The 16,820-nt window shown below is 42.5% G+C and overlaps 1 protein-coding gene across 2 annotated transcripts in view; it reads right to left on the bottom strand.

The window, feature by feature from the left end:
- SYT9 (synaptotagmin 9) overlaps window positions 1–15,841 on the bottom strand; it is a 206,287-nt gene extending 190,446 nt beyond the window's left edge. Inside the window, exon 1 of one of the 2 annotated variants that reach the window (XM_070473342.1) lies at window positions 15,438–15,841. In XM_070473342.1, the coding sequence (XP_070329443.1) occupies window positions 15,438–15,582 (145 nt within the window). In that variant the 5' untranslated portion in view covers window positions 15,583–15,841. The remainder of the gene's footprint in view (window positions 1–15,437) is intronic. The other variant, XM_070473341.1, reaches the window with a different exon arrangement.
- Window positions 15,842–16,820: the final 979 nt, after the last annotated feature.

Genomic DNA, 16,820 nt, shown 5'->3' with positions numbered 1-16,820 from the left:
GAAGGATGGGAGAGGGAGGGGGATGGGAGGGAGGTTACATGGGTGTACCTATGGCTGATTCTTGTTGATGTATGACAGAAAACTACAAAATTCTTTAAAGCAACTATCCTTCTATTAAAAAATTAAAAAGAAAAAACAAACCAAAAAACCCCTTGATCTCACCTTCCTCACCAGTGACTACAAACTCATTTCTTTCTGCTCTTGTCTACAGAAACACTTGAAAGAGTAGTTTGTTTTGTTTTTATTGCCCTCAATTCCTCTCCCATGAATTTATCTTAAGGCCACTCCAGTCTGGCTTGTTCTCACCTCTCAGTAATAATGGCTAATCAACTTCATGTCCAATGACCCCTACATCACTTAACTGCTGTGGTAGTGATCAGTGCTCATTCTACTCGATCTAATGGTAGCATATGACACAGATGTTTACTTTTTCCTTTCACACAATTTCTTCTTCATCTTGGCTTTCAGGTCAATACTCCTGTTTGGATCTTCTGGTCTCTATTAGACTTCTTCTGCTGGTTCCTCATTTTCTCTCCATCCTTTTAATACTGGAAAGTTCCAGAACTCAGTCCTCTTCTCACCTCTAGGCAACACCCACCTTCCTAGATGATTCCTTTTAAATATCACCGCCAAGTCTACAACTCTCATATCTATATCTCCAGGACAGTCATCTTTCTCACACACTTTAAAGTCCAGCTTCCTAGTCTGTTCCCTACTTGACACTCTAGTAAGCATTTCCAACTTAACACATCCAAAATTGAGCTCCCAATTTTCCCTTCAAACTTATTTCTCTATCTTCCAGCTACCTAGAATCTGACCACTTCTTACCACCCTCAATGCTAACACTCTGGGCCAAGCTACCATCATCTCTCACACCATCCATATTACTGCTCTCCCTGATTCCACCCTTCTAACAGCCTGTTTTCTATACGCTGGTGAGAGTGACCCTTTCCATTCCTAACTCAGTTATTATTACCCCTCTGCTTCAAATTTTTCTGATGGCTTCCCATCTTTCTCTGAGAAAAAATGGCAGTGGTTTCTAGGGCCTCAATCAGCATGACATCACTTCTCTGATCTCAACTACTATTAGGCTGATGCAAAAGTAATTGAAGTTTTTGCATGGTTGAAATTTGCCATTTGATATTGAAATACATTCTTAAATAAATGTGGTTATGTTATAAATTTTTAAATGTGCATTTCTCACTTTACTTATTTTTTTACTAATAATTTACTACTTTCTGTGTATTTTATGTTTATTTTAGACTAGGGAAATGAAAGGAGACAAGAAGCAAATCTGTGTCATTTTCTTGAGTTCAAAATGGGTCATAAAGCAGCAGAAACAACTTGCAACATCAACAACACATTTGGCCTAGGAACTGCTAATGAACATACAATGCAGTGGTGTTTCAAGAAGTTTTGCAAAGGAGATGAGATCCTTGAAGATGAGGAACACTGACTGGCCATCAGAAGTTGACAATGACCAACTGAGAGGACCATCAAAGTTGCTTCTCTTACAACTACATGAGAAGTTGCTCAAGAATTCAATGTCAACCATTCTATGGTCATTCAGCATTTGAAGCAAATTGGAAAGGTGAAAAAGCTTGATAAGTGGATGCCTCATGAACTGTACAAAGATTAGAAAAACCATCCTTTTTGAGTATTGTCTTCTCTTATTCTACACAACAACAACAAACCATTTCTCGATCAGACTGTGATGTGCAATGAAAAGTGGATTTTATATGACAACTGGCATTGACCAGTTGAGTGGCTGGACCGAGATGCTCCAAAGCACTTCCCAAAGCCAAACTTGCACCCCAAAAAGGTCACGGTCACTGTTTGGTGGCCTGTTGCCCATCTGATCCACTTTTTTGCTTTCTGAATCACAGCAAAATCATTATACTTGGGATGTACGCTCAGCAAATTAATGAGATGCACCAACAACTGCAATGCCTGAAGCCAACACTGGTCAACAGAAAGGGCCCAATTCTTCCCCATGACAACCCCCAACTGCATGTCACACAACTAATGCTTCAAGTGTTGAACGAAATAGTCTACGAAGTTTTGCCTCATCTGCTATGTTCACCTGACCTATAGCCAACCGACTACCACTTCTTTAAGCAACTCAACAACTTTTTGCATGAAAACACTCCCACAACCAGCAGGAGGCAGAAAATGCTTTCCAAGAGTTTGTTGAATCTCAAAGCACGGATTTTTACTCTACAGGAATAGTCAAACTTACATCTTGTTGGCAAAAATGTGTTGACTGTAATAGTTCCTACTTTAATTAATAAAGATGTGTTTGAGCCTAGTTAAAATGATTTAAAATTCATGGTCCAAAACTGCAATTACATTTGCACATAATACTTTCCTCTTCCTTGCCAACTCTACCACAGTCCCACTGCCCCTGGCTAATACCTAAACATACCAAGCATGCACCTGTCTCAGGATCCTTCCACCTGCTATTCTGCTGCCTAGAATGCTCTTCCTCCTGATATGTGCACATCTTGCTCCCACATCTCTGGATTTTACTCATACATCAGTTTCTCAGTGATATCACTTTAGTTCCCACACCTATTCTCTTTCCACGCTTTATTTTTCTCCTTAGCACTATCAGTAGCTAACATCCTCTGGAATTAGCTTATTTACATAGTATTTCCCTCTAGTCAACCTGTAAATTTCATAAGGCAAGCTTTTTATAGTCTGTTTGGTTCCCTAGTGTATGTACAATACTGTATTAAGGTACCTAGGTGTGTACAATACCTAGAAGAGAGCTTTGTACTTGGGAGAGGTTCCATAAACATTTGATGAGTAAGTCAATGGCATTTCTAATCATAACCTCTGCAATCAACCTTCATCCTGCCTCCAGAATTATCTAATCAGGAGACAAATCTGCTCACCTCAGTTTTCAGCTTAAAACTCTTCAGTTGGTCTCCAGTGCTACAGCTAATGCAGACTGAAATGTTTTCAGTAGCCAGGCATAGCCCCTAAATGTGATAAGTAAAGTCTGCGTGTGTGGCACAGGGGAGGTGGGGTGGATACGAAAAGTGGAAAAATGTAGAACCTGCCTAAGGGCATTTCATTTCATTTAAAGAACTGTACTGGCCTCTTGGCAGCCCCTGTATCTAGAATCAACCACCATCTCCACAGTGGCTTGGTAGGCACCAGACCTGCCATGCTTGCTCCCTTCATGGCCCTATAACATCTGAAAAAACAGACTGTGCATATCCTCAAACTGAATGACTGCAATGCAACTGAACACACTGCTTTTTCATTATTAAGTAAACAGGCAAGGAAGCAAGATGTTACTGTTGGCACAGTCTGAAATTTTATCTGAAATCCAGATGTTTGAACCAGATGACTACACTTGCTAAAGGCAGTTTTTACAACTAGATGAGGTAATTACACTTGAGTTTCAGGGTGACACACTTGGGGATCTGAATAGGTAATCACCCATGCAGTGATTCTAATCTGTTAGGACCTTAACTCAGTAAGGAAGAACATCACCACCAATGTCAGCTTTTTTTCCCATGAGAATCAGGAAGACTTGAGAAGTGCACCCATAGAACTTGCCCCATCCTCAAATCTCCAAACTACTTTCCTGAGAATGGATCCTTTGGGCTCATCACTCTAAACCGTACTTCCTTCAAGATACCTGCATCAGAGTACTCCAGCCCAAGTCCTCTGTGGGACTTTGACGATGGCAAACAGGGACTTCCATGATCTGACAACCAGTGTTTACTGGAGCAGACTCAACTCTCAACATTCCCAACACATGCTTCACTTACTATTACCAAAGACCCATTCTCATCCTATAATGTTTGTAAATTTCTAAAATGTCTTTCTCCCCTACAAATTTCAGGCAAAGTACTCCACCCAAGAATCAGCTTTCCAGGAGTTCTCTATAGATCCACTGAATAATTACTTCTCTCTTTTCCCGCACTGTATCCTGTACATGTCTCCCTTCTGATCTTTATTAATTGTAATTATTGCTTTATTTCAGTTCCATAGGGGCAGTAATCATGTCTAATGTATTTTCAAATCAGTGATGCCCAACCTAGTACCTGGCACTTAGTGTTAGCTGCTCAGTTGTGTCCGACACTTTGCAACCCTATGGACTATAGCCCGCCAGGCTCCTCTGTCCATGGGATTCTCCAAGCAAGAATACTGGAGGTGTTGCCATTTCCTTCTCCAGGGGATCTTCCAGATCTAGGGACAGAACCTAGCTCTTCTGCATTGCAGACAGATTCCTTGCCATCTAAGCCACCTGCAAAGTCCACCTGGCACTTAAGAGGTACTCAATGTATGTTTTTTTTAATGTAACTTAATTATAATTTAGAAAAATGATCAGTTTATGTGGCTACAGTCCTCGGGGGCAATTGAATGGGCGGGGGGGTGGGGGGGGAGAAAAAGAGATTTGAGTTACATAACAATTTTTTTCATACCTCACATAAATAAAAGCACTTTGCATGGAAAGAATGTTACAAAGAATTTCTATTTCTTGATGGACTTCTCACATTTTAAAAGGTAGTCTAGTGGAATGGATTGAGTATGGACAGACAACCTGAGTACACTGACTATACACTGCTCCTTCTATAGGCTAACTTGACAGAATATTTATCATCCAACTAATGCAAATTGGTAAGAAATACATTAAGAGTCTCAAAATACATATTTATACATGGTAGAGAATAAGCACACAAAATTCACATAACAGAAAACATAAACTGGTTTAAAATATTAAAAACATTCAATACTACCAACAAAAAATTTCAAGTTGAAACACTAACCAGGTAGGCACTCGAAACGTGTTGAATTAGCCACGTTTTGTCAAATTACACCTCCTAACGGTAGTATACTGACTGTCAACATGTAGCAGTGCTAACTGGCCTAGATACGCTGGAAAGCAACTGGAATCCATTGGTGATGATTAATTATTAAGAAATGTTCTTAAAAGAGAGCAGGATATTATAGATATAAAATATTATTTATAGAAAGTAAAAATCAGATGCTAGAAATAACCCCAAAGAAAGGTTAAGAAAAAAAGACTTATCTACCTTTCAGAACATATGTATATATTCATCACAATAATTACACGATAATGATTGTTCATCATTGAAAAATTATAAAAATAGTAGTAATAATGGCTAATATTTACTGAGCACTTACTATGTGCCTGGTACTATGATAAGTATTTCACATGTGTTATGAGATAGATACTAACATAGGGTTGCTATATTTAGCAAATAAAAATGTAAGATGCCCAATTTGATTTGAATCTCAGATAAACAATGGATACTTGCTATTTATATGAAATTCAAATTTTAATTTGAATAATTTTGAATAATTTGAATACCTTGGCATCCTGTATTTTGCTTGGGTAATAGCACTCCACTTTATTCATGAGAAGACTAAGACATAGGGACTGAATAACTTTACAGGGTCATAGAGCTAATAAATGGTGATAAAATGCTCAGTTTACAAAAAAGTAAAATAGTAAATTTTGTCTATGAATGATCATAGGCTTACCTCATTTTGTTGTGCTTCTCTTTATTGCACTTCACAGATACTGCATTTTTTAAAAAATAAATTGAAGGATTGTGTCAACCTCACATCAAGCAAGCCTATCAGGCCATTTTTCCAACATTTGCTCACTTCATGTTTCTCTGTCATATATTGATAATTCTCCCAATATTTCATACTTTTTCATTATTATTATATTTGTTTTGGTGATCTTTGAGATTACTACTGCAAAAAATATGACTCATTGGAGGCTCAGAAAATGGTTAGCATCTTTTAGCAATAAAGTATTTTTAAATTATGTACTTTTTAAAGACATAGTGCTATTGTACACTGAAGAAATCACAGAATGGTATAAACCTAACCTTTATAGGTACTGATAAACAAAAAAATTCATATGACTCATTTTACTGTACTGATCTGGAATCAAACCCACAACATCGCTCAGTTCAGTTTAGTCGCTCAGTGGTGCCCAACTCTTTGTGACCCCATGGACTGCAGCACACCAGGCTTCTCTGTCCATCACCAACTCCCGGAGCCTACTCAAACTCAAGTCCATCGAGTCGATGATGCCATCCAACCATCTCATTCTCTGTCGTCCCCTTTTCCTCCCGCCTTCAGTCTTTCCCAGCATCAGGGTCTTTTCCAATGAGTCAGTTCTTCTCATCAGGTGGCCAAAGTTTTGGAGTTTCAGCTTCAGCATCAATCCTTCCAACGATTATTCAGGACTGATTTCCTTTAGGATGGACTGGTTGGATCTCATTGCTGTCCAAGGGACTCTCAAGAATCTTCTCCAACACCAGAGTCCAAAAGCTTCAATTCTTCAGCGCTCAGCTTTCTTTAGAGTCCAACTCTCACATCCATACATGACTCCTGGAAAAACTATAGCTTTGGCTAGACATAACTTTTATGGCAAAGTAATGTCTCTGCTTTTTAATATGCTGTGTAGGTTGGTCAGAGTTTTTCTTCCAAGGAGCAAGTGTCTTTTAATTTCATGGCCGCAGTCCCTATTTTCAGTGATTTTGGAGCCCCCCAAAAAGTCTCTTCCTGTTTCCATTGTTTCCTTATCTATTTGCCATGAAGTGATGGGACCAGATGCCATGATCTTAGTTTTCTGAATGTTGAGCTTTAAGCCAACATTTTCACTATCCTCTTTCACCTTCATCAAAAGGCTCTTTAGTTCTTCTTTGATTTCTGCCATAAGAGTGGTGTTATCTGCATATCTGAGGTTATTGGTATTTCTCCCAGCAATCTTGATTCCAGCTTGTGCTTCATGCAGCCTGGCATTTCACATGATGTACTCTGTATTGAAGGTAAATAAGCAGGATGACAATATACAGCCTTGACATACTCCTTTCCTGATTTGGAACCAGCCTGTTGTTCCATGTCCAGTTCTAGCTGTTGCTTCCTGACTTGCATACAGGAGGTCAGTTGTAGGTCTCAGGAGTCAGGTCAGGTGGTCTGGTATTCCCATCTCTTTAAGAATTTCCCAGTTTGTTGTGACCCATACAGTCAAAGGCTTTGGCGTAGTCAATAAAGCAAAAGTAGACGTTTTTCTGGAACTCTCTTGCTTTTTCCATGATCCAGCAGCTGAGGGGAATCATGGACAGGTGATACTACCACCACCAAGTCCATTTACTGAGCATTCACTTGAGCACTTACTCTGGGTGCTGTGCTGTAACAGCCCTCCACTCCCATTTTATACATGGATCTGATCCAGGGCTCCTGCGTTGCAGGCAGATTCCTTACCAACTGAGCCACCAGGGAAGCCCTGAACAATGTGAAGAATTAAATATTTTGCTCAAGGTCATAAAACTAGTAAGGGCAGCACCAGATTCTGACTCCAAAGCTCTTGCTTATTCCACTTTGTCATCTTGATTTCCTGGGTGAGATATTTTTTCTTTTGAATTCAGTTCTGTCAGTGTTGGTATAAAAGTTGTTGTGTGATAAAATACATGCACAAGGAATATTTCAAGACCTGCAGAACCAGAGCCAGCCCAATGAAATACTTGAACTGGTAAACATTTATGGCTCAAATGTGATTTCATTTAGAAAGCAGAAATACAAACTCTAGAGTTGTCTTTTGGAAAGTGAGACTGCTCTTCCCCACTGGTGCCTCTCATTAAGCTCCTCCCTTTCCCTGGAACTTGTTAGTTTCCTCAAGTAAGTCACTTAGGAAGGGATTCTGATATGTATATTTTTAAGCCAACCGCATGACAAAGTCCACATGCACACACAAACACAAAAGTGCCAGTATGCTTTTACAGTGAAAGCAATGCCCACATTCTATACATAACAGGGAATGTTAGGGTGATTTCCCTTCAGTTCAGTTCAGTCGCTCAGTCATGTCCGACTCTTTGCAATCCCATGAATCGCAGCATGCCAGGCCTCCCTGTCCATCACCAACTCCCGGAGTTTACTCAAACTCATGCCCATCGAGTCGGTGTCCCTTAGGTGTCAGCTTAAGTTTTCCTTGAAAGCTTAGCCTACATAAAAAGTTTGTGCTTTTAATTGTTTATTCTGAAAGAGGTGGCTGGCCACAAGTCTGCCTATGATGCTTTTACCAGAATTTGCTTTTGTTTTTCCCTCTTGAAAATCACCTCATGACTAAAGCACTCACTGATCCATGTAAAGGAATCCCACGGAGATGAAAACACACTTGTTTAAATAAAATATTTATGAAGAAGCCCTAAAATGTCACTGAAGTAAATGCAAATTAAATCTTCGCAGATTGTGCATCCAACATGCCACTCATTCCTTATAAGACTCTCCAGTTCCTGATTGCAATTAACATTAATTTTTAAAAATTAATCTCATTGTGCATAATCACACCAATGTCTATTCATAAAAATTCAGTGTTTTAAGGCTGATTTCTCTCTTGACTTTCTTTGAAAATCTGAATTAAGGTTAATGTTTAATCTCAGTGATCATTTTGGAAATTTTTCCTTACGAACTATATTTATTTTACATGTACATCTTTTAATAAGTTATTTCACTCTAAATATGAGGTGACATTAATGACAGTTCCACTTCCTGGCCTTTTAATAATTTGGACATGATTTTCTCAATTTGTTCTTTTTTCCCCTACACTGAATGAATATAATGGATTCTCATGGTATTTTTAAAGAGTCCTCAAAATAAAAATTGGGGGTAATACTGTCAAAATAAATTTAAGAATCAGTTAGTTGATTTGGGTGGTAACCGTACAAGGTAACAGTCAAAGCCCCTGCCTTGATAGCATCTCTCCTAATTTTGCAAAAAAGAAATACAAGTTGAGCTGAGAAGGGTTGGATGGGTTCATTCTTCACTTATTGGTCTCACTCAACAGTTATATTCCACCTGGTGCACATTAGAACCAACTGAAGAACACATACAAAAATATACCAATACTAGGTCTCACCACCAGAGATTCCAATTTAATTGGTCAGAGTAGAGCTCAGTTATTGACAGTTTCTTTATTGTTGTTTGTTTGTTTGTTAGAGCTCCCTAAGTGTTTCTAACATGCAACTAAGGTTGAAAATCAATCTAGAAAATCAGTCTAGAAAAAAGCATCTCCTAACTAGGGTTAACGTCCACCTAGAAAGAGGGATCATCAGTGATGTGCCATAAAAATCTACTTCACACCCTGATGAGGTGAACATTCTCTGGTGTTAGTCGCTCAGTTGTGTCTGACTCTGTGACCCCGTGGACTATAGCCCACCAGGCTCCTCTGTTCACGGAATTCTCCAGGCAAGAGTGGGTAGTTATTCCCTTCTCCAGAGGATCTTCCCAACCCAGGTACTGAACCTGGGTCTCAATGCAGGCAGATTCTTAACCCTCTGAGCTAACAAGGAAGCCCCCAAACATTCTCGAGTTCACCCAAAAAATGAACCAAAAAAAAATCCCTAGAAATACAAAGCTGTAATATCAATGGAAAACTAGTATCATGAATAAAAGAATTCATGACCAAGATAGTGAGTGATGTCCACCAACAGACGAATGGATAAAGAAGATGTGGTGGGTACACACACACACACACACACACACAGACACACACACACACAGAGTGTGAAATACTACTCAGCCAGGAAAAAGAATGAAATAATGCCATTTGCAGCAACATGGATGGACCTAGAGATTATTACACTAAGTAAGTAAAAAAGAGAGAGAGAAATATCATATAATAAGATATGATATCACATATAAGACAAATATCACTTACATGTGGAATTTTTTAGAAGTTCTAAAAAGATACAAATGAACTTATTTACAAAACAGAAATTGACTCACAGACTCACACAGAAAACAAACTTATGGTAACTAAAGAGGGCGAAATAAATTAGGAGTTTGGAATTAACAGATACACACTATTATATGTAAAAATAGATAAACACAAGGACCTACTATATAGCCCAAGGAACGATAATCAATATCTTATAATAATTAAAATAGAAAAAATTTGGAAAAGAAGATATGTGTGTGTGTATAAAACTGAATCCTTTGCTACACACCTAAAACTAACTTAACATTGTAAATCAACTACACTTTAAATTTAAAAAGTAAAAGTAAAAACAGAGGAAAATCTTTATAACTGCATAGAATTTAACCTACAATTAGAGATTAAATCCATTATAGAAAAACAGAATAGAGATAGGACATTTATTTTTTTTATTTTATTTTATTTATTTATTTTTTCATTTATTTTTATTAGTTGGAGGCTAATTACTTTACAATATTGTAGTGGGTTTTGTCATACATTGGCATGAATCAGCCATGGATTTACATGTATTCCCCATCCCGATCCCCCCTCCTACCTCCCTCTCTACCCAATCCCTCTGGGTCTTCCCAATGCACCAGGCCCGAGCACTTGTCTCATGCATCCAACCTGGGCTGGTGATCTGTTTCACTATAGATAATATACATGTTTCGATGCTGTTCTCTCGAAACATCCCACCCTCGCCTTCTCCCACAGAGTCCAAAAGTCTGTTCTGTACATCTGTGTACATTTAAATGAAAAAAATAACCTAGGAAATTTTCATTGACAATAACTCCTAGATACTTAGAATATGTGATGTGTTTACCTAGAAGCTACTCTTAGACTCGACTCTCTTTTTCTTAGAAAGGAACCCATGGCTCTGGGCTAGTTTAGCTCTCTGCACTTCAATTTATGCATACATACAATCTCTTTTAGCAATGATTCTCAAACTTTAATGTGCCTATGAATTACCTGAGGATCCTGTTAAGACACAGATTCACACCAGTAGGTCTGGAGGGGCGCCTGAAAGTCTGCATTTCTAACAAGCTCCCAGATGCTGCTGGTGCTGCTGGTGCACTGTTGAACACTTTGAGCAGCAAGGTCTTAGAAGACGTTATGAGGATTAAATGAAATGACCTACATAAAGTGCTTGGCACAGATGTGGTTGGCACCCTTCAGAAGAACAGACTTACAAAGAAAATTATAAAACATGGTTAAAACCTAGAAATGACTTGATTCAATCCTCTTTTCCTTTTCAGATGTGGAAACAACAGGATGAGAAAAGTTACAATCACTACCCGCTAACAGCCAAATGGAGAAGAGATGGAATTCTTTTTTGACTGGCAAATAGATGGGGAAACAGTGGCTGACTTTATTTTTCTGGGCTCCAAAATCACTGCAGATGATGATTGCAGCCATGAAATTAAAAGATGCTTACTCCTTGAAAGGAAAGTTATGACCAACCTAGACAGCATGTTAAAAAGAAGAGACATTACTTTACCAACAAAGTTCCGTCTAGTCAAGACTACGTTTTTTCCAATGGTCACGTATGGATGTGAGAGTTGGACTATCAAGAAAGCTGAGTGCCAAAGAATTGATGCTTTTGAACTGTGGTGTTGGAGAAGACTCTTGAGAGTACTTTGGACTGCAAGGAGATCCAACCAGTCCATCCTAAAGGAGATCAGTCCTGGGTGTTCATTGGAAGGACTGATGTTGAAGCTGAAACTCCAATATTCTGGCCACCTGATGAGAAGAGCTGACTCACTGGAAAAGACCCTGATGCTGGGAAAGATTGAGGGCAGGAGGAGAAGGGGACGACAGAGGATGAGATGGTTGGATGGCATCACCGACTCGATGGACATGGGTTTGGGTGAACTCTGGGAGTTGGTGATGGACAGGGAGGCCTGGTGTGCTGTGGTTCATGGGGTCGCAAAGAGTTGGACACGACTGAGCAACTGAACTGAACTGAAGTATAATCAAGAACAATGAGTGGAAGTTAAATAGAGCTTTTCATTCCATGCAAGAAAAGACCTTTTAGTAATAACTGCTCTCCTACAATCAACTGGCCCTCTTGAGGAAATAGAGCAAAATCCCTGGTTACAAAGTATGAGCACTGACCAGATGATAAGATCAAAGAAGACTTTCATGCCTCAGGTCACTGTGGAACTAACTAAAAGACATTGCATATATAACAGGTACAAAAAATCTTTAGTAAACAAAAAATTTTAATAAAATAAAACTTTCCTTACTTTCCTTCCAACTCTGCTCCTCCTAAAGTCTTGCAAGTAAATGGAGCTGCTTAGGTCAAAAAGCCTTGGTGTCATCCTTAACTCCTCTTCTTTCACTTCTCACATCCATTCCATCAACAAATCCGAGCACTGTATCTTCAAACTGTGCCCACTAGCCCCTTGGTCTGTCTGGATTACTAGAATAGCCTGCTAGCAAGTTTCTCTTTTTCCCTTGATCTTCAACAGTATTTTGTCAACACAGCAGCCAAAGGGTTGCCACTGCTCTGTTCAATCCCTTCTCATTCAGAGTAAAAACCAAAACCGTTATAATGGTTTATAAGATCCTATATGATCTTCCCTCTCCATTAACCATTAACCATATTTCTTGTCATTCTCTATCTTATTTGCTCTGTGCCAGCCACCCATGAACTCAACTATTCGTTGAATAACAACAAGGACACTTCTATCTCAGGACCTTTGCACTTCCTCTTCTCTCTGCTGTGAAGGCTATTCGCTGAAATTCACAAGTTAATGGCTGGCACTGCCAATATGTGAAAACGACATAATGACACCTAACAGGATTCTAATTGCTCTCTATGGAAAAATGCCCACCCTCAGCTTAAAAATCCACACTTTACTTTCCATAGTTGGTACAGATGAAGGACTGGATTAGGCACTCAAGTTTCAATTTATGACTTAGCCTTATTTTTTTTTTTTTAAATCACATTTTCACTAAATTTTCTCTTAATACCAAGTTAGGGAAGACTAGGGTTGTACTCCCACATCAGAGCACTGCAGTCACCTGGGCAAAGAATAACCTTTCTGATGGCCCACTGGTCTGTGACCCAGGCTTATCCCACCTCTGGAAAAACAAACAAACATACTACATGCGGTGTCATTCTGCTATCCACAGGAAATTATCTCTTTTCTCCTTTCAAAGCCAAAGTTCCTCAGTTGAGCTTGAGAAAACCTAATTACCACTGGGTAGCCGGGACAGACAATGGGCAGAAAAAGCTGAAACATGGCATTCAAGTGGGCTCCTTTACAGAAACGGAAGTCACCCACTGATAGAGATGACCTGCTCTAGGGACCCACGTACCAGCACTGCTGCTGTACGCAGTTGCTCTGGTTCCCACTACCCAGCAGCATAGGTACCATTCACAGCTTTGGGCAGTGCAGCTACTCCAACCACTCAGCCTTTAGACTCAGAAATTAAAGGCACTCTTGACTTGGACAACCAAACAGCTTTAAAGGGATGGAGATAAATTCATTTGATGTAAGAATTAATGTGGGTAAAGAGAGAAAGGTGGGGAGTGAAGAGAGATTCTGGCCTGAGTCGAAGGGCCCTGGAAGAGAGGGTGTACCTTGGATAGGGGCTTCAGTCTCAGTTCCTCTGATCTTGCACTCACAGTCCCCCTCCCCAGCCTACCTCATGAACAGGCTACTTCCTGACCATAAACCAAAGATCCAGAGGGTCACCGGGCTACCTCAAAACTCCTGTACCCTAGTTTAAGATAACAGGACAGTGCTTTTAGGAACTCAAAGAATAGTATGGCATACTCTATATCAGTGGCTATTTCTCAGCCAGGGAATCAGACGTGACTTTTTTAAGGACTTCTGAGTGCAGCGGCTGAGGAAAAAACCTAAGAACATGAGATCTAGCTTATAGATTAAAAGGAGCAGAGGCACAAAAATCAGACAAAAAGATGTGGCATGTTTAACATTCAATTCAGCGAGAGGCCTCATCCATCTTTTCTGGTAAACCCACAGAGGACCGCTTATGCGTGCTAACAATGGGGACTCCTGGCACAGGCAAAGAAGTGACATGTTTCAACACTAACACTACCTTTGGATGAAGCAAGCTAGATAATTTCCTTGTTCCTCCTGCTGAGGACAGAAGCTCTCCCCCAATGAGGACATCATCCCAGGCCCCCCGTTCATGAATGAAGTGCTGTCATTTCCTGTCTGCACTCTGGGTAGCACATCAGTCCAGCAAGGAGCCACACAAAAGCTGGGCATTAAACCCCCGGGGAAATGATATGAAATCAACAGCATTTCTTGACTTAATTCTCCACTTTGAAGTAACACATTAGTGACCATCCCATACACTTAATTAATATAACCACAGGCAAAGGGAAACAATAATCTATTTTTTTTTGTTTCTTATTTGTTTTTTAAAAAAACACTTCGAGTAGAAAAAATCTGATATAAACTCTTAATAGATAACTTCTCTTCACCCCACAGACCTATCTTGGATATATTAACAAGGAAATGCTATTTAAGTCAGGCTCAAAGTAGACCTCTTTATGAATCAAATACTTCTCTAACTTACCCTTGGGTAAATGGATTTTTATGTAATGGATTGGCTTAAAATGAGGAAAATTCATACTAGATAGTTTGCACACCAATAGCTCATTTCAAGTATTTATACACAGGAATATTAGGGGAAGGACCGTTTTCTTACCCCATCTTTAACAACCCAACTACATTATACTTTTTTTTCTTTTCCTTTTTTTTAGTACTGAGGTCGAGAGACTATTTGAGAAAACGATTCTTCAAGGTGAGAAGAATCTCAAGTAAACATCTGGAAGGAATGTGTTTTCCAATAACCGGCAGTGGATGAGAAGATGCGAGAGACACATGACCCTTGGGGAAAAGCAAACGGCTCCACTAAAACTTCCTCTTCCAACCTTAATTGGTCAAAGGCCAAAATAAATGAACTTTCCAAAGTTAGGAGCTTCGAAACTTTCATTAAGAATAACTGTAGGTGCACAAGGCATGACCCGTGAGCCCCTCGACCTCCGTGTGCCCGGCAGCGGGAGCTGGGAGAGCCGGGCGCCCAGGCCCAGGCCGCCTCCACGCGGAGAGACCCGGAGGGAGCGGGTTCAGGCCCGGCTGCCCGGGACCTGGAGCTTCCAGCCCCCGGCCCAGCGCCAACTCCCGCCCCGCCCTTCTTACCCCAGACTGAGGAAAGGAAATAGACGCTCCGGGGGGAGGGTGAGAAGCGCCCGGTGGGATTCAGCCACAGCCCGGGGCCGTCCCCAACTCCCAACTTCCCAGAGTTTCCTCTGGCCTCGTCCCCCTTCCCTAGACTCGCGAGGCCGCCGCGACCTCTCCTCGCCCGGAGCGCAGATCCAGGGAAGCGGCGCGCGGGGTTCCGAGCTCGGGAGCCGCCCCCCAAGAGCCCCGGTGACCGGAGCTCAGGTGACGGGCGTGGTCCCTCCAACCCCGCAACAACCCACCCGGACTCGGCCTCCACGCAGCAGCCTCCGCCGGGGTTCCCGCCCGGGTCCAGCATCAGGCCACGGTGCGCTGGTTCCTGGTCCCCTCCCCTAGCTGGGTGGTCACCCACCCTCCTCCCTCCAGTCCGCCTCGCTCCCCTGCTTCAGGCCCTGGCGCGGCCCCAACTCCCAGCCCAGGGCCCTGGGGTCGCGCCGGGCAGCGGCGGCGGCACTCACCTGGGTCGCGGAGCCGGGGTCTGGTGCGGTCCCGCAGGTGGTAGATGAAATCCTGGCAGCTGTCGTGCTCCAGGGCCCCGCGGGCACAGAGCTCGGCCAGCAGCTGCAGCGCCTGGTGACAGAGCGCGTCCCTGGCCCCGGGCATCGCCCCCCCGCATCCTCGGACCGAGCAGGGCAGGCGGGCGCGGGAGACAACCCTCCGCCTGCCAGCTCAGAGCCGCCGCCTCCGGGCCGTCCGCGCTCGCCGCCAGGGATCCGTGGAGAAACCGCCCGAGCCCCCGCCCCAGCCGGCCCGGCCTCCCACCGGTTGCATGCAGCTCTCGGCCAGCCGGTCGGTCGGGCTTTCTCTCTCTCCCGCCTGGCCCCTCCGTCCCTCCCCCGGCACGGAGGAGAGGCGGCGCCGCACAACCCAGCGCGCCACTCTCCTAGCGCTCCGCCCGCCACTCGCGGCCGCCGGGGGGCGGGGCGGGTCAGGGGTGCGTGCCGCGGGGTAGGATCCAGGCGGCCCCGGCCTGGGCGCCGGCGAGGGGCGGGGGCGCTCGCGGGCTCCTAGAGGAGCGCGGGACTCGGTTCGGGACCTCGCGCTCAGAGCGACCGCGCCCAGGTTTGGAGCTTGTAAGCGAGTGCGCGCTCCGTCCCGAAGCAAACCCACACCCTCTCCCATCGCCCCTTGCCGCGGGAGTCCAAAGCACGTTCCTGGATGCTTTGCGCGAAAAGGTGAAGTGTGAACCACACCTGCCCGATCTGGAGAATGGAGTCCAGGCTTTGAACTTGAAAGGTGCCGTCTGGGCATAAACCATGGGCCTAAGGATGCTAGATGCCCATGCGGGGTTTGGGGCCGAGATTCACCAACAAAAGAGAGATTTCTTAAGCGCAGGACCTTTTCGGACCACCTTGGTGATTCGAAAAAGGTGAAGGCTCTCAAATCAGAAATAAGGAAAAATAAATGGCTCCTGAGAAAGACGCTGGGACTTAGCTGCAGCTTCGAAGATCCTGGTCGTTTTTCTAAGCAATTTGAATGGAAATCTGAGGATTGTCAATGATTCTCCAGCACCCACCGAGGAAGAGTATCAGAGAATCTGGGATGTTTGGAAGGGAACACAGGGCACCTCTCATACGCCAACCTCTTCAACCTTTCAGGCAATAAACCTAGAAATGACCAGAGGATACTGAGCTGTGTGTGTGTGTGTGTGAGAGAGAGAGAGAGGGTCTTTTAGCTATATAATCCAACTCCCTTGAATACTGAGCTCCTGTGTGTGTGACAACTCTTTAGCTACATAATCTCATTTAACTCCCTGGATAGCCTCAACAAAGTCTGCATAACTATTATGCTTATTTTTACCAATGACAAACCTGGGACTCAGGAAGTTAGCACCTGCCCAA

Source organism: Odocoileus virginianus, chromosome 10, assembly GCF_023699985.2.
Source record: "Odocoileus virginianus isolate 20LAN1187 ecotype Illinois chromosome 10, Ovbor_1.2, whole genome shotgun sequence".
Taxonomy (NCBI): domain Eukaryota; kingdom Metazoa; phylum Chordata; class Mammalia; order Artiodactyla; family Cervidae; genus Odocoileus; species Odocoileus virginianus.
Note: the sequence above shows the minus strand (reverse complement) of the source record. Positions and strands in the feature narration are given on the sequence as shown.